Source organism: Diabrotica virgifera, chromosome 4, assembly GCF_917563875.1.
Source record: "Diabrotica virgifera virgifera chromosome 4, PGI_DIABVI_V3a".
NCBI classification, from domain to species: Eukaryota; Metazoa; Arthropoda; class Insecta; order Coleoptera; family Chrysomelidae; genus Diabrotica; species Diabrotica virgifera.
Window position 1 is genome coordinate 239,294,885 of NC_065446.1, and position 23,647 is coordinate 239,318,531.

Genomic DNA, 23,647 nt, shown 5'->3' on the forward strand with positions numbered 1-23,647 from the left:
CCCTTCGAGAAATCGATGGTAAGACTCTATTGGACACAGCTAGAAGTACAGATATACGACGGAGATGCAAGGTAGACAACATTAATAACTGGGTAAGAAACAGAAGAATAGAATGGAATGACCACATAAGCCGAATGACAACAAATAGGGTAGTCAGGACAGCGACAGACGGTTCCCCAATAGGAAGATGATCAGTGGGAACACCACGAAAACGATGGAACGACAACTTACTAGAGGCACATTGAAAAAACAGATAGAGTCATGTCTATACAAAAAGAAGAATAGAAGAGAAGAAGAAGCATTAGGATAAACATTTTTTACACATGTCATATGTCGTGGAGAAATATATTTTGAAAATTGTGTCTTAAAATAAATATAATCCACCTGTAACAATAGTTTTACTACTTTAAAGTGATAATTCAGGATCTTCTTTTCCAGCCTTAAGTAATCCAACTTTAGACATAAGCCTCCCCCAATTCAATCCAGTGTTTTCTATTTTGCACCACTTGCTTTCCAGTTGTGTTCTCCAATCTTCTTAATGTCATCAGCCCATCTCATTTGTGGGCTTCCTCTGCTTCTCTTGCCTAACCTAGGTCTCCATTGTTGTATTTAGTGGTTGCATCTTTTATCCTTCAGTCGGGCATTGTGTCCTATGAAGCTCCATTTTAATTTGGCAGCATGTTCTCCTGCGTCTTTTACTCTGGTTTTGCTTCTTATCCATTTGTTTGTTTTTTTGTCTATAAATCTCATCCCGAGCATTGATTTTTCCATCGCTCTTTGTGTACAGTAAGGGAAAAAACCCCTACTGTATAATATAATATGTATCTAAACAATGTATATAATTTAAGTATAATTAGGTCGTTACAAAAGATGTTGTTTCTACAATCACAAACAAAACGAAGGTTGATTGACGGAGTTTGTTTGTGTAACCTCGCGGAGACTCACGTAGCGTTTACTTTCAAAGTCCAAATTATAAGAAGATATAAAAAGCCCACAGGGGGATTATAGTAGAATGATTATTCATGTTAAGATTAAGATCGTTACTATGCTAGTGAGACAGTCGTGCAAGATGGGTGTCTGAAAGACTACCCCGCGAAACAACATCTTAGTAACCTTACGTTGATGGATGTTGCAACCTGTAAATAAAGTTATAAGTTAGAGTCAGTGTTTTCCTAAAGTCCAATAGTTGGCTCCCCCTTTCGTCCCGTTGAGGATCCAACACGACAACTCGACATGACAACCCTGCAACTCGACATTTGTGCCTTTACTATTTTATCCATATTGGCATTGGTGAGTGTCCACGTCTGTGAACCATACGTGAGTATAGGGAGGATACACTGATCGTAAACTCTGGTTTTCAAATATTGTTCTATTTTATCGTTTTCAAGATCCAACTCAGTTTTTCAAATCCTGCTCACGCTAACCTTATCCTTCTGGTAATTTCGGCAGTTTGATTTTCTTTGTTTCTAACTTTCATTATCTGTCCCAGGTAGATGTATTCGCTTACTGTTTCTAAATTTATGTCATTCAACGTTATTTTTCTAATGTTCGGAGTATTCGTCATTATTTTTGTTTTTTCCAAGTTCATCTTAAAACCTACTTTTTCCGAAGCTTGAAATAATTGCGTCATCATGTTCTGTAATTCTTCGAAACTTGTAGCGAATATTACAATGTCGTCAGAATATCTTAAATGACTCAGTTTTATTCTTATATCATTTATTCCTTTATCTGCCCAGTTAATGTGTTTGAACGCGTCTCTCCAGTCCCAGTGTGAATAGTTTTGGTAAGATAACGTCTCCCTGGCGAACTCCTCTGTTGATTGGTATAGCTTTGGTTTTCTCATCTATTTGTATTTTTATTGTAGCTTTCTTGTAAATATTATGTATGAGCATTCTGTATCGAGAATCTATCCCGCAGTTGTTCATAGCTCTATTACCCAAAGTTCTCTGGAGTCGACTGCATTTTCATAATCAACGAAGGCAATGTATAAGTTCAAGTGATATTCATTGGCTTTCTCTATTAGCGTTCTAAATGTGAGAAGATGATCCGCTGTACTGTAACCCTGTCGGAATCCTGTCTGCTCTACCAGTTGATAGCTATCAAGCTTCGACGTTAACCTATTAGTTATTACTCTCATAAACAGTTTGTACATTTGGGACAGCAGGAAGATTGGCCTATAGTTCTTCAGATCTCCCCTGTCTCTTTTTTTGAAGAGAAGTATTGTCAAAATTTTTTTCCAATCATCTGGGACTTCTCCTCTGTGAAGGCATAAGGCATTCGTTGAAAAGAGTTTTCAATTCTTCGAGAACAATTTCACTCCCCTTCTTCAACATTTCGGCAAGTATTCCATCTGAGCACGGAGCCTTATTGTTCTTTAGTTGTGCCATAGCACACAATATAACATTAAAAAAACTTTAGTTGTCATATTTACAAAAATATATGCAAAAGTATGTGTGAACACAGAATTGATCTTAAAAAAATACAACTACTTTTGGGGCCGGTTGTTCGAACGCTAATCAACATTGATCACTATCAAATATTTAATTACTGTCACAACTGTCAATGTCAACTTTGGTTGGGTTGCTGAAAATATACTTAATTATAATTATGAGATTAGTTAGTCAATTAACATAACAATTATTAACATAATTGATTTACTAATTTCGTAATTGTCATCAATAATTATGTTTTCGGCAACCCAACCAAAGTTGACATTGACAGTTGTGACAGTAATTAAGTATTTGATAGTGATCAATGTTGATTAGCGTTCGAACAACCGGCCCTTAATGTAGGAAAGTATGAAAACTGCTATATTTGTTCAAAAAAAAACTAAATGTTGGCGTTACGAATTATACCGTTACGAATAGTTATAGTCGCGAACTGTCGATGTTACGAAGTGTTGCCGTTACGAAATGAAGGCGTTACTATTTGTAGAGTTACGAGATGTCACGTTACACAAGTAAGTTCTGTTCGTAAATACAGAAATGATATTCATACGATTATTTTATAAAATATTTTATACACATATAAATAAATCTTTATAAATAAATATTTTACCATTTGTCAGACAATATCAAACATAAATAGATATCGTTATATGTTTTTGTATTTATATCGTATTCAAAATAGATGTGCAGTTCATCACATACATTTATGGAATCATATATCTACTATTCATCACATTATTTTTAGGACCTAGTAGAACTCAACTACTAAACTACACAGGCTGTCCATTCAATAGCAAAACGTCGGTCGCATGATTAAAAAAGGTAACTAATATAATAATATATGCAGATAATATTGTAACGTTATAAAGATCATAATATAAAAATTGATATTAAAAAATCCCCAAGGAAAGAGAATTTCCTGTAGTAGTGGGCTATATACCATTAATCACAAAAAATTAAATAAAATCCTTTCTAAAAGGTATATTTATATTAAAAAGGTTTTTAAGTATACCTATGTTCAAGTATGCTATTTCAAACATATGAAGAGTGGGGCCTTTCTGTAAATAGAAACAAAAGGCAATACATATGCATCGGGAATGAAGTCAGTAGAGCATCTAATAGTTAACGAACATGAAACAACTGTGAGGAATATAATATATATTTGGGAACAACAATCAACAAGAGTGGGCGCACCGAAAAAGAGATAGAGCAAAGGATCGTGAAAGGAAAAAGGTGATTGGATGCCTAAACCCGATGCTATGGTCAAAAGAACTCTCTAATCAAAGAAAACATCTCATCTTTAACTCCATCTTTAAAAGTATAGTACTCCATGGATGCGAAACATGGCAACTTACTAAATCTCTGGAACGACGCCTACTTGCATTGGAAATGGACTTCTGGAGAAGATCAGCTAGAAAATCAAGGCTTGAAAGAATACAAAATGACCAAATCAGAAATATAATGGAAGTCAAGTCAACCATCATAGACGAAATTCAGAAGAGACAACTGATCTGGTGTGATCATGTAGAAAGAATGGACGACGACAGGCTGCCAAAACAAATTTGTAAATGGACGCCAAGGGAAAGAAGGAAGAGAGGAAGGCCGAAATAATCTTGGCTAGGCGGCATTCAGAAGGCAATGTCGGAAAGGAATATTCACCTTGACGATTGGAACGACCGACCAAATTCGGAACCGGAAGGTTTCTTCTTCTTGCAGTACCGTCTCCTATTGGAGGTTGGCTACCATCACAGCAATCTTAACTTTGTTGGCTGCAGCTCTGAACAACTGTATTGAACTGCACCGATATCACTCCCTTAAATTTCGCAACCAGCAAATCCTCCTACGTCCCACATTTCTCTTTCCCGAGATTTTTCCTTGGATTATGAGTCTTAGCAGAGAGTACTTTTCTCCTCTCATTATGTGGCCTAGATATTCCAGTTTTTTCGTTTGTATGGTTTTTATGACTTCGCATTCCTTCCCCATCTTCAGCAAAACATCTTGATTTGTTACTCTTTCTGTCCATGGTATTTTTCACATTCTCCTGTAGCACCACATCTCGAATGCCTCAAGGTTTTTGATGTTTATCTTTTTCAGTATCCATGTTTCTATGCCGTACAGCAGAACGGAGAAAACATAGCACCTTAACATTCTCGTTCTCAAGTTTATATTTATGTCCCGGCTGCATAGGAACTATTTCATTTTGACAAACGATTGTCTCGCTATCTCTATTCGCCTCTTAATTTCTCTTGTCTCGTCATTAGTATTAGTGAACCAAACCCCTAAATATTTGTAGGACGTAACTCTTTCAACTGGCTGATTATTTATGATTAAATTCACATTGGTGTATAGCTTCTGTGTTACAATCATGAATTTAGTCTTTTTGATGTTCAGTTTTAGACCATACTTATTGGTATGAGTATTTATGTTTTCCATCAAATACTGTAAATTTGCTAGGTTATCTGTTACTATTAGCGTGTCATCAGCGTATCGTACCTATATTGTTAATTAACTCTCCGTTAATGTTCTTACCAATGTTTTGCTCTAGGAGCGCTTCCTGACATATTGTTTCGCTATATATATTGAATAGTAGTGGAGAAAGCACACAACCCTAACGCACACCTCCACGAATCTCAATTTCTTCGGTTAACTCATTATCAACCTTGATGTTTGCTCTTTGGCCCCAGTATAATCTGGATATGATGTTAATGTTGCGACTGTCGATGTTTTTACTTCTTAGGATTTCATACAGCTTTTGGTGTCTGACTTGATCGAAGGCCTTCTAAAAATCTATGAAACCTACGTAGAGGTCTTGGTTTACATCCAAACATCTTTGCATTAACACACTCAGACCAAACAAAGCTTCCCGTGCTTCCAGTCCACTTCTGAATTCAAACTGTGTGGCGCTTATGTCTTTTTCTAATTTATTAAATATTCTTTTGTGAATTATTTTTAAAAATACTTTTAGTGTGTGGCTCATCAATGCTATAGTTCTGTGGTCTGAACACTCTCTGGCGTTATTCGTCTTCGGGATTGTGACAAAAGTAGAGGAGAGCCATTTCTTTGGTATGATGCCTGTTCTATAAATTGTGTTAAAGAGGTTCACCATTATTTCAAGTGTGTCGTCTTCTATAAGTTTCAACAATTCTACAGGAAGGCGAAAAACGCTAAATAACCGAGAATAACGTATACAGTCGGAAAAATGAAAGAATACCCATGAACGATCACATTAATCACTTATTTTGTATTTGCTATCTTTTTCTATAACAAACGTTTGTTATTTATAGAAAAAGACAGCAAATACAAAATAACTGATTGATGTGAACGTTCATGGTTATTCTTTCATTTTTCCGACTGTATAAGATATTTATATTAAAAAGCTTAATAGATTGTTGGTGGTTCAAAGCATATACACATGCTATATATACCTGTAAGAAGCACTGTTGATTGAATTGTATGCCTAAAATGTTCTGTGATATAACCCGAAAGTGTCTTTTTAATATAAATACACCTTTTATGGAGAATTTTAATTTTTTTGATATTAAAAGAATTGTAGTTAGAGAGCTGGACGTCCTGTATATTATACAACCATATTAATTTTGTATTACAATATATAAATTTGAGAATTTATTATAATTAGGGTATTTAGGTTCTATCGTTTCTACGTTTTTTATCTAACACAATGGGTCGTATCTAGAAGAGATACAAAATGTTCCTTTAGGTACTACAAATATATTATTATAATTAAAACAATATGTAAGAGTTTATAGTTTATATCATTTATAGAAATCTCCCTTCCAATAATACTTGTGTTTGGGGACTTATTCTTTCGTTATATGGTTTCTTTTGGCAGTGTATCTTCCGACTTTCCTCTATAATTTATATTATACTTACTGTCATTCAGGGTGTTGACATTTAGGTCTGTATTGTTATTAATTTCGAAGCCAAAATACACTTTCTGGTATCAGAATTGTTCAAAATATTGCATCATCATCATCATCATTCAGTTGAAAATAAGTCTCCACCCCCTGTTTTCAACTCTATCTGTCCTGCGCCAATCTGATCTAGTTTTTGGAAATCTACCAGAGTTTGGTGAGCGTCCCATACCTCTATTGTCTTCACTAATCTCTATTTTTTCTCGCAATCTTTTCTATGACATCGCTCACGAGAGATGAAAATATGCAAGAAATACAAATAAAAGTAGATAACACCTTTAAATAGCTTACATATTTAGAAGTATTTCATCTTCATTTCAATTATCTCTATCTATCTATAAGCGAGGTTCCTACAGCTTCTGTCGCTTCTCGCATTTCGACTACCATCGTTTTCTGTCCATACATTAGTCTTCTTTGATGGCTCTATCTCTCATGATGTGCCGTACATTTTCTTCCCATGCAACTGAAGGCCTTCGCCTTCGTCTTCTTTGTTGTGGTATGTAATTTAAAGCTTTCTTTGGCCATCTATCTTCATTCATTCCTTTCACGTCACCATACCAGACTAATTGTCTTGTTTCAAGAATATTATAGTATGGTCCTCCTTCTAATATCTTCATTCCTGATGCGATATTTTTGGATATACCACACCCTCTCCTTAGATAATCCATTTCTACTACTTTTATTCTTTTTTATTTCTATTCTTATTTAAATTATACAAATGGTTTTATATTATAGTATTGGAACATTCTGTATCTTATACATTTACTTTTATTTAGAAATCTATTTTTATGATTACATGTAGTGCTGTAAAAAAATGTAAGTAGCCGTGAGTGAATATGTGTGAAAAGTTGGACTATATATTAGTTTACAGAAATATTTTACAGTTTTTTATGTATACAATAGCACCGTCTTTGTTTAAAATAGAACTTATTATATGGAGTAGAAAATGTAAAGAGCATAATATAATAATTTATTTTCTTAAAAGGTACCCGGTTAAGATAGACCGTTGATTGATGTGATAGACAAAATGAGCTCACTCGCAGAATTATAGAAACTGACTTCATTTGTAGGAAAATGCAAAAATTGCAAATAGACCAGGACTAATCTGTAAAAAACGTGTATTTTTGGATGTGAGAGGTGTGGCATTCGGATTTTTGCAGATAAAGTTAGGTGACACCTTCAGTAATAATAATTGACTTTGCTCCTTCTCAAATATGCCCGGAACATTAATAAAAAATTAAAATATTTAAAAATTTCGAAAAACATCGATTTTTTTCTACTTTCTTTGCTTATAACTTTAAAACGGTTCGTTTTGGAACAAAGTCGTAACGAAATAAAATAAAGATAATTGAATTTTGTATGATATATGACTGGTCAAAAATGTCTCAAGGTATTACGTTTTCTGCAATATAGCAATAAATACAAAATAAGGGGGCAAAATACGCCTGTTGTTATTCAATGTTTCTTAACCACTTTGGTGGCACTTAGAACCTTAGTAATTCGCTTAGAAAATTCTTATAACTTACTTAAATGATCTACCAAATTTCATTAAAATCGACCTAATAGATTTTGCATAATAAATTTGCAATATAAATGTTTTTAAAAAAGTTCAAATTTTTTAAAATCTTTCTTAACAAAAAGTAGACCACTTAGAAGTTGGCTAATTTTTTTATATGTATGTAGGGTGTCCCAAAAGTAGTGGAACGGTCGAATATTTCGCGAACTAAACATCGGATCGAAAAACTGAAAAATACGTATTCAATGATTTTCAAAAATCTATCCTATGACACCAAACACAAACCCCCACTACACCCCCTGGAGGTGGGGTGGGGGGTAACTTTAAAATCTCAAATGGAAACCCCTAGTTTTTCTTGCAGATTTGGATTCGTTACGTAAAAGTAAGCAACTTTTATTCAAGACATTTTTTCGAACTGTGGATAGATGGCGCTATAATTGGGAAAAACTATTTATCCTGATACCATAGGTAAATTATAGAAACGATCTAATATCTCGAGAAATACACTTCCAAATGAGAAACCAAAAAACAGGTTTTTAATATTTTTCAAAAACCTATCGATAAACACCAAAAATGACCCTCCAACCCACCCCCTGGGGACGGGGTGGGGGGTAAATTTAAAATCTTAAATAGCAACCCCCACTTTTATTGCAGATTCGAATTCGTCATGAAAAATTAAGCAACATTTATTCGAAACATTTTTTAAAATTGCTCGTAGATGGCGCTAATAAATCGTATTTTTCCAATTAAAGCGCCATCTATCAACAATCCTAAAAAATGTTTCGAATAAATGTTGCTTAATTTTTCATGACGAATCCGAATCCGTAATAAAAAGTGGGGTATAAAAAATAAAATCTATTTAAGATTTTAAAGTTACCCCCAACCCCACCTCCAGGGGGTGGGTTGGAGGGTCATGTTTAGTGTTATTCGATAGGTTTTCGAAAAGTATTAAAAACCTTTTTTTTTGGTTTCTTATTTGGAAGTGTATTTCTCGAGATATTAGACCGTTTCTTTAATTTACCTATGGTATCAGGATAAATCGTTTTTCTCAATTATAGCGCCATCTATCCACAGTTCGAAAAAATGTCTTGAATAAAAGTTGCTTACTTTTACGTAACGAATCCAAATCTGTAAGAAAAACTAGGGATTTCTATTTGAGATTTTAAAGTTACCCCCCACCCCACCTCCAGGGGGTGTAGTGGGGGTTGGTGTTTGGTGTCATTGGATAGATTTTTGAAAATGATTGAACACGTATTTTTCTGTTTTTCGATCCGATGTTTAGTTCGCGATATATTCGACCGTTCCACTACTTTTGGGACACTGTATAAAGAGGTGCTCTACCTATCTAATACATTTTACAGAATTAAAATCGGATTATTTAAGGGGCCTCAGCAATATTTTAAAATTATAAACAATTTTTTGGCTTATAAACAAATACCTTTGTTTAATAATAAAAAAATTAATTTTTAGCAATGCAAATAATTAAAACCGGTATAATTTGACTTAAACTTTAAATTTTTCGATTTTTTGAATGTTCCACCGCGTTTATCTCGAAAACTATGGATCTTACGAAAAAACTTGTAAGAACATTTTTTGCTTAGATTTACCCAAGAAATACAAAAAAAATGTTTTATTTTGCGAAAAATCGATGTTATGTAATTCCTTAAATTCTTTGTTTATAACAAACTTATCGACATCCGGATCAACTGTTACCCAAAAAATTTGTGTTCTACGGGTCAAAATACATAAAAAAAACTTGGGTAAGTCCATCTAAATAAAGGAGCCCGTAGCACCCCCTCCTGGACACAGCACTAATTTGTTTATAAGCCAAAAAATTGTTTATAATTTTAAAACATTGCTGAGGCTGCTTAAATAATCCGATTTCAATTCTGTAAAGTGCATTAGATAGGTGGAGTGCTTCTTTATATGTAAAAAAATTGACAAATCTTTGTATGTTCTAGTTTTTGTTGTGCAAGATTTTAAAAATTTTTAATTTTTTAAAAAAAGTTTAGATTGCAAAATTATTATGCAAAATCTAGTAAGTCAATTTTAATGAAATTTGATGGACGGTTTTAGCACATTACAAAAATTTTTTTAGCGAATTAGGAAGTTTCCAAGTGTAACCTAAGTGATGGAAAAACATTGAATAAAGACAGGCTTGTTTTGCCCCCTTATTTTATATTTATTGCTATTTTCCAGCAAGGGTGATAAATTAAGACATTTTTAACCAATCGTATCTAATAGAAAATTTAATTATCTTTGTTTTATTCCTATAAGGTTTTGTTCCAAAATGAATCGTTTTAAAGTTATAAGCAAAGAAAGTAGAAAAAAAACGAAATTTTTTGAAATTTTTTATTATTTTATTTTTTTTATTAATGTTCCGGGCATATTTGACAAGGAGCATAAGTCAATTATTATTAACGAAGTTATCACTTAACTTTATCCGCAAAAATCCGAATGCCACCTCTCACATCCACCTAAAAACAGATCCTTCCTGGTCTAATATGAAAGTTGCACTCTTCACCTTTAAAACGCCTTTTGATATTCTGCACTAAAAATTCAAAATCATCGCCGGTCACTTCAAGCGTTGTTTCTCAGCGAACAGTTCACCTTACACAAAAAGTGCTAACAAATATATTTGTTCAAAGTTATCTCAGCTACATTTCTTGTGTGAAAAATTTTTGCTACAGATCGTTTGGTAAATCGATATTTTCCATTTTTCCTTCCATACGAGGGGGGCTTTAGGAGAAAGCCTGTGGGTAGGAGTGGCAAACTTTCTTGCATCTTTTTTGGGATTCCATAATTGACATTCTCATCAAAATACAGCTTGTTCCTATTAGTGGAGTCACTGAAGGTTTTCACCTCCGATTTCGTTGAACCTTCATCGATTTTCATGAAAATTGGTGAGTAGTTAGAAGATACTTCAAGGAACAAAGGTGGTGTGATCCCAACTTGCCCTTTTACCCTGGGGGTGGATGCCACCCCTTCTCGAGGGTGAAATTTTTTTTATTAAAAATAATAGCAGAAATCGATAGAGAGGCAACTTCTAAGCAAAAATTTGTTATATAAAGTTATTAACATAAATCGATACTTTTTGAGTTATTAAATATCAAAGATTTTATTTTTTCTTAAAAAAAATGCATGTTTTAAAGCTGTTTTTCACGTATTACTCAAAAATTATAAGCTTTTGTAAAAAAGTTATTATTACCAAAATTAAAGATAATAAAAAATTTAATACACTCCCCACTTAACGAACTAAACAAATGTTATTTCAAAGTGAGTTGTGGGTAATTGAATGTACATTTTTTCGACGAGTACTCAAATCTAAGTATTCAAGCTTACATAACGGGAAAACGATGCATTTTATAGAATATACTTGTTTAACATTTGTCAAAGTACTTCGGAATACCTATCAAATGAGCACCAGTAGAAGTTAATAGCATTAAAATTAAGCAAGTTATGATGAAAATAAGAGAACCCTTCCGATTTTTTTAGGAAAAAGTGAAAAATAAAACATACCTACGCCATTTCCACAAAAATTAAAGTTTGTAGTAATCCTTACAAGAATTTCTTTAGGCTAACATAGTTAATGATTTTAACAATTTTGACCGGTTTAGAATGCATATTTTTGAAAAAAAAAGATATAATTTAAAAAAATCAGAATTTTTAAAATTATCGTACTTTTCATTTTCTTTTGATAAAAGGTTTGTTCTAGCAAACAGTCAAACTAGTCAGAAACCGTCAGCAAACAGTTGGTCAGTAAGAGAACATAATACAGTCACCAGTGCTATCCCCTCTACTCGCGCTGGTCCGCTATTCGCTGATGGTTTCAAACCGTTTGAAACTAATGCTATAACAAACCTACAAACTCCAAAAATACTCAATATACGTAAAAAAATGATATATAACTAAATTTTAGTTTTTTCTGTTCCAAATACTTTACCTATTTTACTATTTCCGTAGAGTAAAAAATAACCGATATAGAAACGTTTAAAATTTCAATTTTGCTGCGAGAACCATGTAACCGGGACCATTTAACTTTTTATTTTTAAAAAAGTAAGAGGTCTAAAAAACTATATTCGACGTTTTTTAATAGATCTTGGAATAAACTTTTAATTAGTTTTAGGTGAACCTGATATCTTAAAAATTAACGGAGTTATTTACAAAAAAACAATAACATTTTTTGGAAAAACTTTTAAAAGATAAATTTTGAAACATTTTAGGTGCATAAATTTTAATGCTATCAACTTGTTCGAAGGCTTATTTGATAGATATTTTTGAGAACTTTGACAAATGTTTAATAATTTTATGTTATTAAATGCATCATATTCCCGGTATTTGAGCTTGAATACTTAGATTTGGGTACTCGACGAAAGAAATATACATTCAATTACCTATAACTCACTTTTAGTTAACATTGAAAGGTTTTTCTACTAAGGAGTTTGTTTGATTTTTTATTGGCCGCAATTTTGATAATAATAACTTTTTTTGTAAAAACTTATAGTTTTTGAGTTATTTATGAAAAATCGGTTAAAAGCATGCATTTTTCTAACGAAAAATTAAAATCTTTGATCTTTAATAACTCAAAAAGTTTTGATTTATTTTAATAACTTTATATAACAAATTTTGCTTATAATTTGTCCCTCTATCGAATTATGGGGTTATTTTTAATAAAATAATTTTCACCCCCGAGGAGGGGTGGCATCCACCCCCAGGGTAAAAGCGCAAGTTGGCACCATCTCACCTTTGTTCCTTGAGATATGCTCTAACCATTCACCAATTTTCATGCAAATCGATGGAGGTTCAACGAAATCGGAGGTAATAGCTCATATCCACCTTCAGTGACTGCACTATATGTTTTACAGGTTGAGTGGCATTTTCTTCTCTAACGACTCGACTATTTTGGAAATAGTGGTATTTAAAAAATATATTGAACTCTCTCATCAACGAAATACGTCACTTTATACTTTAAATATATTATACCTACGTAAAAAATATGAATCTAATGATCCAAGCATAAAATATTTTCCTTACATTTTCGTACCTTAATTAAAGAAAGTATAGCTCAGGGTTGCAAAAAAGTCTAGCAACAAGGTGCTATCTAATTTGCAATTATGCAATTTTGAGATATGCAATGACATTGTGTTTTTCATTTTTTAGAGGATCTTTAAGTTTGCATAACGTCACAGAAAACTGAGACCCAAAACACGAAGATACGGACTTAGTATTCTAATGACGTCACGGTCACTATATTGGAAAATGAACTTAAACATACCTATACATCCTACTCAGCTTGTTGCCAGACTTTTCATCAACCCTAAATATTTTCAGTACATAGTGTTAGAACATATTTGATTACAATATTATTCATTGTATTTTTACCTAATTGTTAACTTTTCCACCATGTATTAACAAACTTACGCCTGATACTTTTCTGCTGACGTAGATTTATTAAATTACTTGATACTAGTGGCGAATATACGGGAGGTGAAAATAGGAAAATTTCCTCCCAAACACGATCCAAAATTAAAGAAAAAAATAACTAAAACATAAAAACATATTAGCTAACATGAAACTTAAATCACAGACAGCCAAATCTAACCCAATAAAACTACTAGTTAGGAAAAGTAAGAGAACGAAATGCATATAAGTTATTAATTATGTTTTTTATGTAGTCTGACTTGATCTTTTTTATGTCTTTTGGTTGGGGTTTCATTGGAAGTCCCCGGCAGCAAAGTCTAGAGATGCCACTGTTTATATCCAAACAATAAGTTCGTTAATACATTTTGTGAATTTTTTAGTGTCGTATCTGTCATACCCATCCACTATATATAACATTTTATATAATTTATTTATTTTGTGCATCTTTATATGTTATTTCTGAATAGACCCAATGTATCTACATTAATTTTTTTTTCTAATTTGGTTACAATTTCTAGTCTTATCTTCATATTATTTTTATTTGGCACAATTTTTCGTATATATTTATTATAATTTATTTTATAAAAACCTAAAGAGGTAGTTAGTGTTGGTTAAAATGATAATCAGTTGTTTCACAAATACAGCTCTTCTTCTTCTGTTTACACACTTTTGGATATGGGTTTAGGATTATGAATAGTCTTCTATAGCTTATCTTTTATTAACATAACATTATTATAAATATGAGTAATGTGATTATGTTAATAGTATGGGAGAGTCGGCTATTGGTGCGCATCTAAGACAAATTCAGGATATTTCACAAACTTTAAACATTTCAGTTTCCAAATGTTTTGAAGATATACTTCAAAGGCTTAGGTATATTGGTAGGGACCGCATTTAATGAATGATTGAACAGTAGAAGAGTGAGAGGCGAAATTTTCAATTAGTGTAATGTGCACAATTGCCCGACCTATTCGGCTAATGGTGCGCATATGTCGGATAACTGCGCAATAATAGAACTTAAAAATGACCTTCGAAAATGTAGCTTATTTAACATAAATATTAAAGGAACAAACAAATATACGGAAAAAGATAAGAAACCAAGTTACAGATATTTAAAAAAAATCTAAGTATTGCAGAAGTCACAAATATATCCTTCTGGACTATCCTGTCGTATACACATGGCATGAGACCATTGACAATATATCAAACATTTCTATCATACCTAGCTACCATCACCACAATACACAGAAGTTATTTTGATCTGACACGAGATCGTTGAACTCATCATCATGGCACAGTTCAGTTTCTGAAATAACTTCGGAGCTGTTATGTTCAAAAATTTTCCTTTTTGTAACATTTTTCAATTTCATGGTTTTCTCTTTGCCTCTTTCTCTACTTTGACGGTTTTTTAACGCTTGGCTACGTTTTACGACGCATTCACAAAACGTAAAAATTGCCTTTATATACCTTGCCGGCTAATGGTGCGCAATGCGCACCATTAAGATAAGATATATAAGATATTCTCTAACAGAGACTTAAAATTGGCATTGCGGATCTGCCTACTTCGTGTTCTCGGTCTTACAAGTCTCTTGGGTGGAGAAGATTGGTAACTCCACAATACTAGAACGTCTCAGCAAGACTACTGAGATCATAAAAAGCATCAAGGAGAGAAGCCTGAGTACTTCGGACATGTAATGAGAGTTCCCAAATATAGATTGCTATAAAATATTATGCTAAGAAAATGGCAGGCTAATGCAGTCTAGGACAAAGAAAGACTTCATGGTTGAAGAACTTGCGAGATTGGGATGGTATAAGAGACAAACATGCTATTTAGGATGGCAGTGAATAAAATTAAGATAGCTATGTTCGCAACTAACGTTCTGAAAGAACATGGTACACGAAGAAGAAGAATCCCACAATTTCTCTTTGATTTGTGAAAAAACTGATAACACCTAATCTGGTAGAAGCCCTTAAATAAACATACACGTTTGAATCATATCTGCCAATTGCATTATTACAAAAATATATCAAACTTATAAACCAGATTATTCTTTTATTAATTTTCTATTTATTATTTCCGGTTAGGGAACCGTACAATAACTATAGTGCATTAATTTCAACTAGACATTCACTATAGTGTGTTGTTGCTAGTGCTTAAGCTAAACGATATACTCTAAACATTGTCTTTTATCTATTTTAACATCTTGTTTTTCTAATATTCTTTCTAAATAGATTCTTTTTTATCTTATTTAATTTTGATTTGTATCCAGTAGGGATATTCCTACTAGTGGTTGAGCTTACTTAATACAAAAATAAATCAATAGAAACCAAGCTTTATAATGTTTCAGTTAGGACGTACAAAGAACAATACTGAAGTTTACTCGTTCTTAGTGTTTGTCAAATGTAACAAAGCGTGTGTCACGCCAATCCCCATGCTACGCCCCTGGTCGAAAATTTTCACGTTCGACCTCTTTTCCTATGTTTTCGTATTAGAAGACTGTAAATAAATTCAAATAAACATTACATTGGTGTCAAAAGTGGGGCATTTAAAGAAATTATGTGAAAAAATTGCTATGAGCAATTTAAAAGTGACCGATTTACAACGTTCACTGGAAGATAGAGAATTAAATTCTGTTGGAAGAAAAGGCTGAATAAGTCTAACGGCTAAAGACCGCCCTGGAAGAAAGGGTTCCTGATTCATAAACGTATGTATTTGAGGACAAGAATGCTGCTATGATTTCGTTTATCACATCATTGGAAAGGAAAGTATCTTGTGATATTTCAAAAGTTTCTTCCGATGACTCGAAAGTTTGCCGCGGCCGAGGAATTTTAATTGTAAAAGCTATTCCTGTGAGATTTATTAATGTCAATTATTAGCCACTGACCATCAAGCAAGAGACAAAAGTAGGAATTTGTGTACCAGTGAGGTCCATAATTCGGCAGACGAAAATATCTGATAATTCCAATGATTCGACTAAATCATTGCAACGGTTGTCCAGTCTCTAAATCAAGCGGAGAAAAGGGAATTTCTTCGGCGGTATCGTGACCTCTTCGTACTGACAGTAGGAAAGACAGAAAAAACTTCTATTGTCAAACATGTAATCGTGGAGCTATAAGACGAATTGGTTTGGTATTACCAGTATCGATTTTGATAGGCAAATAGAGAGGAAACTGAAAGCATTGTTTGAAGAATAAAGAAAGACTGGGTGATAGAACCTTCTACTAGCCCTTGGGTCTCTCCGATCGACGACACGTTGGATACATTAGCTGGAAATAAATTTTCCTCTACTTTGAACTTCTTAAAGACAAGTATGGATATTGGCAGGTAGAAATGGACTCAGTAGATAACGAGAAGACAGCCTTCACCACGGAATCTGGATTGTGGCAATTCAACATTATGCTGTTTGGACTCTTGAATGCTTCTGCGACATTTGGAAAGTTTACGGTAAATGTGTTGAGAGGATTATCTTGGAACACGTGCCTGGTGTATTTAGACGACATTGTCTTGGGGGACACTTTTGAAGACCATCTGACGAATTTGGCAAATATTTTCAATCTATTTAAAGCTACTCAATTGATGTTAAACTTCAAGAAGTGTCAGCTACTGATAAGATGTGGTAGGAGGCGTTTAGGTGGGACATGTCTTTGACGATGATCGATATATGAACAAAGATAAAATTTTATGAAGAAATTTAATTGTATAATCAAATTGTGAAATGTAAAATTAAATATAAGGTAGAGTAAACTCATATTTTTTGTACGCTCTGCGAAAACTCTAAACAAAAGGCAATATAACACCGATAATATTTAGCTAACAACCAACACTTAAACACCTAGAACGTGTTCTAGTATACAAAATATACTTATCCTAATTTTCCATTATTTCTCAATTTTTCTTTCCCCACTACTATGTTTAAATAAAATCTGTCGTACAAAAATAAAAATCCACCCAGTCACACCAAAATCACATATTTCGGATTAATTTTCTAAAATCTACTTTATCGGTATACATCCTCAGAGACATTGTGAGTCTCTTTGGCCTTTCAACTAACCCAGTAATCATAGTTTTATTGTATGGAAAATTTCAAATCGGTCAAATTTTGTAAAATTCTTTGCTGTTGTTTTTTAATCTGTTCTAATCAATACTTTATTTAATCATATTTTTTATCTGCATTGAATAAAATTATATTTGTATTTGTACAGCTAAATGTTGTTTATTATAAAAATTTACATAAAAAAATAAATAATGGACTAAAAATTAGTCAACGATATAACGATAAGTTTCAGCAGAAAAATAGTACTCACATCAGCGGAAAAACTGAGAAATGGAGATGTACGGGACATATTGTAAGAATGGAAGACAGCAGGTAGCAAAGGGTTCTCGAAGCCGAAAAGGTAGGGAACTCTAAAGCCAAAACCACTCTTTAACTCTACAAACAACTCTAAAGCCGAAGGGCAGGGAACTTTTAGAAAAAATCCGAACGCCAAATGGCCACTAAGTTCTAAAGAAATCTCCCAAGCTAAAAGGCAAAGAATTACAAAGTCTGTTAGAATAATAGCGTTAGAAGAGGTTGATCTCATGATAGACGAAGAGATTAAGCTATAATTTCTAAAACCAAAATCATTCATCTGAAGAAACAAGGCCAAGATTGCATACAAGCCAAAAACGCTGTAACCAATGCCAATTTGATTAAGACCGCTGAAAGGGCAAAAGAGATGTCGTCAAATCTTTTAGAGGCCATGACAAAACAAAAACATCACAAGGCCAAAATTCCAAAAAGGCCAAGGTCAGACGGAAGCACACTACCCGAAAGCTAACGCAAAGGGAAAGACCAAGTAGGTACCGAAGGTGTGACTTTCAGCGAAGCTGCCGCTTCTACTAAGGTTGCGACAGTCCTGACAAGATTCCCAGAAGCCAAGATTGATGTGGATAACCTTAAAGCATTCCAAAAGCCATCTTGGTGGCTTATGAAGAAATTCGTGAAGCAAGACCTCTGGTTTGCTTCCTGAAGAGTACCCTCAGGCCGAGTTTTCTAGAATGTTACTATACGGATGACACAAGCGTGGAGTGACATAAAGTAGGTGATTCCAACCATGAGGCCTTTGGAGGATGCATCTTTCAGGGCTTTAGAAGAGAAAGATATATCCAAGTCGCACTCATGCACTGTCTTTGTACAGGATGAAGATGGGGAACACCTTGAGCACAAAAAGATCCATAGACTAAGCTCAGGATACATCACAAACTGGAGCAGCAAACTTTCAGACAAAGGGGTTTATGGACTTTTCAGGGGATTCTGAATCTCGAGAAGAGCTCCAGAAACTTTTGTCTCTTGACCTTGTCAACCTTCCTTTTTCGAAGTACGAAAGTTAACTTTCCGATAGAAGGAAGGGAAGACAAAAACACTGAAGGAAAAGCTAGTAGCAACAGTGAAACAGCGCTCCAGTGAAACAGAGGAAACTACATATGGAGGTTCAGGAAGAGGAACAACCTTCTTCAGGTGAAACCAGCCAAGTCGAAAGAACTACTATCCAAAAGTGTATTGGACCCACACAAAACCAGAACCGGACCAAACTGGGTTACAAGAAAGTGGGTAGCTCACAAATCTCTGGAATGATGGAGAAATACAAACGTTTAATGAAATATGAGGAATATGAGCAACTGCAATTAAAAATAGAAGAGAAGATGGACGAACAGGTGTAAGTAGAAAAAAGTAATCGATCAACAAGGCTACTACAGAGATAAATTTTATGTAATCTCAAAAGAGATATAAGTTGGAGTTTTACAAAAATCGAGGAGATTAAAATTTTCCAGATTGCTTACACTGCTACCTAAAATTACTGGACTATACCGATTTACTAAAAATTTAATTATATTTATCTAGAAGTCTACCGGTGTCCACTAATGCTACTTGTGTGTAGTAGATTGCCCACCTTTTTTTGTTGATTTGACTTATTTCTAATCTTATAGTTTGTAGTAGTATATCTAGAGGTTTGACGGGTTCATTTGTTTTCGATGAGGATTTGAAGTTGGAGTACTAAATCTCTGGCTAGTTTTAATACTGCTTGTACATTGTGCCTTTCAGCCATTTCTGCAAAATATAAATATCGGATTATGTTATAAATTATAATATGTATGATTTAAAAAAGTAAGTATGTAAAGGTATGCCTTCTGTCCAGCGTTCAGCAGCTCAACAACAGAGGACCGAGCACGCGTCAATTCTAACGCACTCCCTCTAGACTCCCTCCACTACCGATGGATGCCAAGGAGAGCTGCCGAGAGTGTATTTAAAAAGAAAGCCGAGGATCATGAAATCAATTCCACTTAGTGTACTGAACTAAAAGGGAACTCAACCTCAGCGGCAGTTATGCGACGGATTGAGTCGGAACTCTGCGGAGCGAAGGTACTCTGTATTGAAGAGATGATTCGCCGGGACTGTAACAGGACCGGAGCAAGAGGACGACCCCAGATGAGATGGGGAGACGACATTAAAAAGATAGGAGGAACGCACTGGAAAGAGAAAGCACTAAACAGAAGCGAATGGAGGAAACTGGGGGAAGCCTATGTTCAAAATTGGACGAATTAAAGGGCAAAAGAAGAAGAAGAAGAAGTAACCGCCGTGAGCGGCAGCTGCTATCTACGATCCGGAGTTGCTGGAGGTGTGTCGATGTTTTGATTGTGAGAGTATGTGTAATTACACTGGATTGAAGTGTAAGGGGGCTACGAGTCTGTGTGTAGTTGTTTATATATTGATGCCGTATAGCATGATCGCTTTCTGTATTTTAATAATATTGTTATTACGATCTTCTTCTCTTCTTCTTCTTCCTTCTTGTATGTAGGCTTTAAAGCCTGTTTCTTCTTCAATATTAGCCTGCTAGATTGTTTAAGTTATCGCACCATCTTTTTCTTGGTTTGCCAATATTTCTTCGTCCATTTGGTGACTTATCTCGTGCTATTCGTACTATCTTATCCTCTGCCATTCTACTAATGTGTTCGTTCCACTCCTGTTTCCGTTTTGTCACCCATCCATTTATGAATATAAATATCCTTAATATATTTATTTATTTTTAACCTGTCTTTTACTGAGTTGTTCTGAAAGAACTACCCTTTACAAGTAAATGGTACTATAATATAGTTTCAAAATTGTAGACGCTAAATTATGAGAAATTATAATTAAGTTTTAATGAAAACACTGTTCCCAGGTATTTTATTATAGAGTTTATGAACTCTTATATTAATAATTTCTTCTTCTTATTGTGCCGTCTCCTAACGAATGTAGGTGATCACTTCTTTAAACGCTTTCCCACCTTTTGCAACGTGAAATATCTGTTCGACACTGAGGTTAGTCCAACTATATAGTCCATAACTTGCAGCTTAGATAATCTACTGTTCTTTTTTATTGGTCATTGGTCATTTGTCAGCATTGTCATGTTTTATTAGATACTTTAACAAGTCTGTTATTCTATATTCAATGAAGGCAATAAATGAGGTACCTATTCTATATCTAGAACCGCCTCAGTGACCTCTATTCACCATTCAAGTATTTCCGTTTCCCAATGAAACACCCTGTATAAAGAATATTTAGTCGAACATTAAACGTTGAAGGTACCACGGGTATTACGGACAATAACGCTTTCGGTCACCGTATATACCTCGGTCCGATACCTCAATAACTATAAAACCTTATAACATCCTTTCAGTTTATGAAAACTTACCATTGAAAAACTTAATAATATCGGTAAAATCCATTCCATTGGATAGAATAATATCTCTGTAGGTTTCCAGAAGAGCAAGAGCCAGAAACAGAACGAAATGGGTTGAGGCTACTTGCTGCGCTGCCCAGATTACCTCCCACGTTGCATTTACGTCAGGATACATCAGCTCTCTTTTGAAGTCCAACAAAAACCACCTAATTATGAAAACAACACAAAAACAAGAAATTAATATTCATCTTTAATAATGTTCAACAAATCTTCAAATTTTGGATGTTCTAAATTATGGGATGTTCAATAAGTTTTGCAATTCGATAACAGAGGGCATTATTATACTAGCCTAAGTATAATAGTAAATATACTCGTACTATGAGTATTCTACGACACAAATTATAAATTTCCTCAGATCTACTGAAAAACAGCATTTCACGACATCTGACAACAGACATCTGACAAACGACTCGTCGAATCGTGACGTAATAAGGCTCGTTGGAAAGTCGGGGGGATGGTGAATACAAGGACATTAAAACATGGAAAATTAAGACAGAAAAATTAAACAGGTCGACATTGCCAAACGGGCACTATATCGTATCTCCGTTAATATTGACCCGGTTGCTCCGTTTGAGGCGTTACATGAAAGGGGAGGGGATATCGAATACGTAGAGATAAAAACAAACACAATGGCATTAACAATAGGGCACTACGTTGTATCTTCGTTGTGGTCTAATACTGGCTTAATTTTTTTATGTTGGTACCTGTACTCTTCATACGAACGTATGTGAATTTTCATTTCAAAGTGTCAATTTATTCTTTGTTTATAAGGCATTTATTATTGATATGTCACAGTATCCTTTTTGCAATGGACGAAATCAAGTATCGTGCATTGATTGAATTTTTATTTTTGAAAGTTTTAAAAGTAAAGGAAATTTATGAACGCATGTTGAAAGTATAACGACTCTTCACCTTCATTTGTTGTAGTAAAAAGATGGGTTCTCGAATTAAAACGTTGTAGTACAAGCCTTTGAATACGATACATGCCAAGGATGTCCAAAAAACAGCAACAACACCAGAAATCGTAGAAAAAATATCGTATTGAAAAATCATGAAGTGACTGAAAGAGATTTATTAGAAGTCCTAGGTATCTCATTGGATAGTTTAAGCAATATTTTGACTGAAGTATTGGGTTTCAAAAAGCTGTGGTCATAATAGGTGCCGTGTCGCATTTGCTAAAAATGGAACAAAAACACATTCGAATGCGACTTACTCAGCAACAAGAGCGTTTTCAAAAGGGTACAGTGGATTTTGGGCGTCGATTCATCAGTTTGGATGAGATTTAGGCTATTACCATGGCCTTGAATCAAAACAAGAAGCTAAAGAGTGGTGTGAAGCTGGTTTTTCGTTCAGCAAAACCAGTTCGTGTCCAGAAATCGAGCAAAAATGCGTTAGCATCAGTTTTTTGGAATGCGGAAGGAATTTTGTTTGTGGATTACTTGCAAACTGATAAAACAATTAATTCTGAATATTATTGTAACCTTTCAAACCAGCTGAAGGAAAAAATTCGTGAAAAAAGACCCGGTTTGCAGAAGAAAAAATCCTTTTTCATCGGTACAATGCACCGTGTCATATGAGCATTTTGACGATGACTAAAATCCATCCATTAAAGTTCGAATTGTTGGAGCATCCACTGTATTCACCAGATTTGGCCCATAGCGACTTCCATCTATTTCAGTACACAAAAAAATCCATTCGTGGAAAGCGTTTTTCATCAAATGATGAGATCATAACAGTTGTGAGGGTGTATTTTGCAACCCTTCCAGATTCTCACTTTAGGGATGGAATTTATAAATTAAAATCCCGTTTTTCTTTTTATTAATTTGGTGGCTTTAGTAGGGACCAATTTAACCAGACAATTTTTTGACTAATATGCATTTAATAACTTTAACTATAATATTTTTTTTATTATTTAAAACTCATCCTTCCTCACGATTACAATCAGGGCCGCATTTAGGTCAATTGACGCCCTAGGCAATTCTCTAATAGCCACCCTTCAAACATGTACCATTTTTACGAAAAACAAATTGCATCAAAATTTTTTATTTAAATAACAAAACACTAAAAATGGATTTAAACTACGATGTTTGTATACATATAACAGAAAAAAATGTCATTCCAGTTCGATCACATCAGAGATTTCTTTCTTGACTTTTCTTTGGCAAAATCATCATAATGTCGTCATAATTATTTATCGCCTTTGCTCCGTCACTTTCTATGGACAAAATCGACAAATTGTTAGGATGTTCTTGCATCATACTTGATCGGAAGTTATTTTTAATTCTTGACATTTTAGAAAATAGCCTTTCAGCGAACACATTGACAACTGGGATGCACAAATAAATGCGCAAAGCAATATCAAAATTAGGGAAAATATTTTTCAATCCACTCTTCTTTAAATATTTAGATATTATGTCAATTGATGATTTTATTGTGGTATCCAAATGACACTTTAAATAAATGCATTCATGTATGAATGATGTATCTAGGTAGTCTTTATAAATTTGTATCAGATTTTCAGCTTCTTTAATAATTTCTTCATTGTTTAATTTTGGTAAATGTGTTATAAA

General features: G+C 33.9%; 1 protein-coding gene across 2 annotated transcripts in view; it reads right to left on the bottom strand.

The window, feature by feature from the left end:
* Positions 1–10,279: 10,279 nt before the first annotated feature.
* Positions 10,280–23,647, bottom strand: part of LOC114327530 (small G protein signaling modulator 1) — a 93,664-nt gene continuing 80,296 nt past the window's right edge. For both annotated transcript variants that reach the window (XM_050648816.1, XM_050648817.1), the window contains exons 17-18: positions 21,030–21,223; positions 10,280–19,405 (exon numbers count right to left, since the gene is read on the bottom strand). In XM_050648816.1, the coding sequence (XP_050504773.1) occupies positions 19,317–19,405; positions 21,030–21,223 (283 nt within the window). In that variant the 3' untranslated portion in view covers positions 10,280–19,316. The remainder of the gene's footprint in view (positions 19,406–21,029; positions 21,224–23,647) is intronic.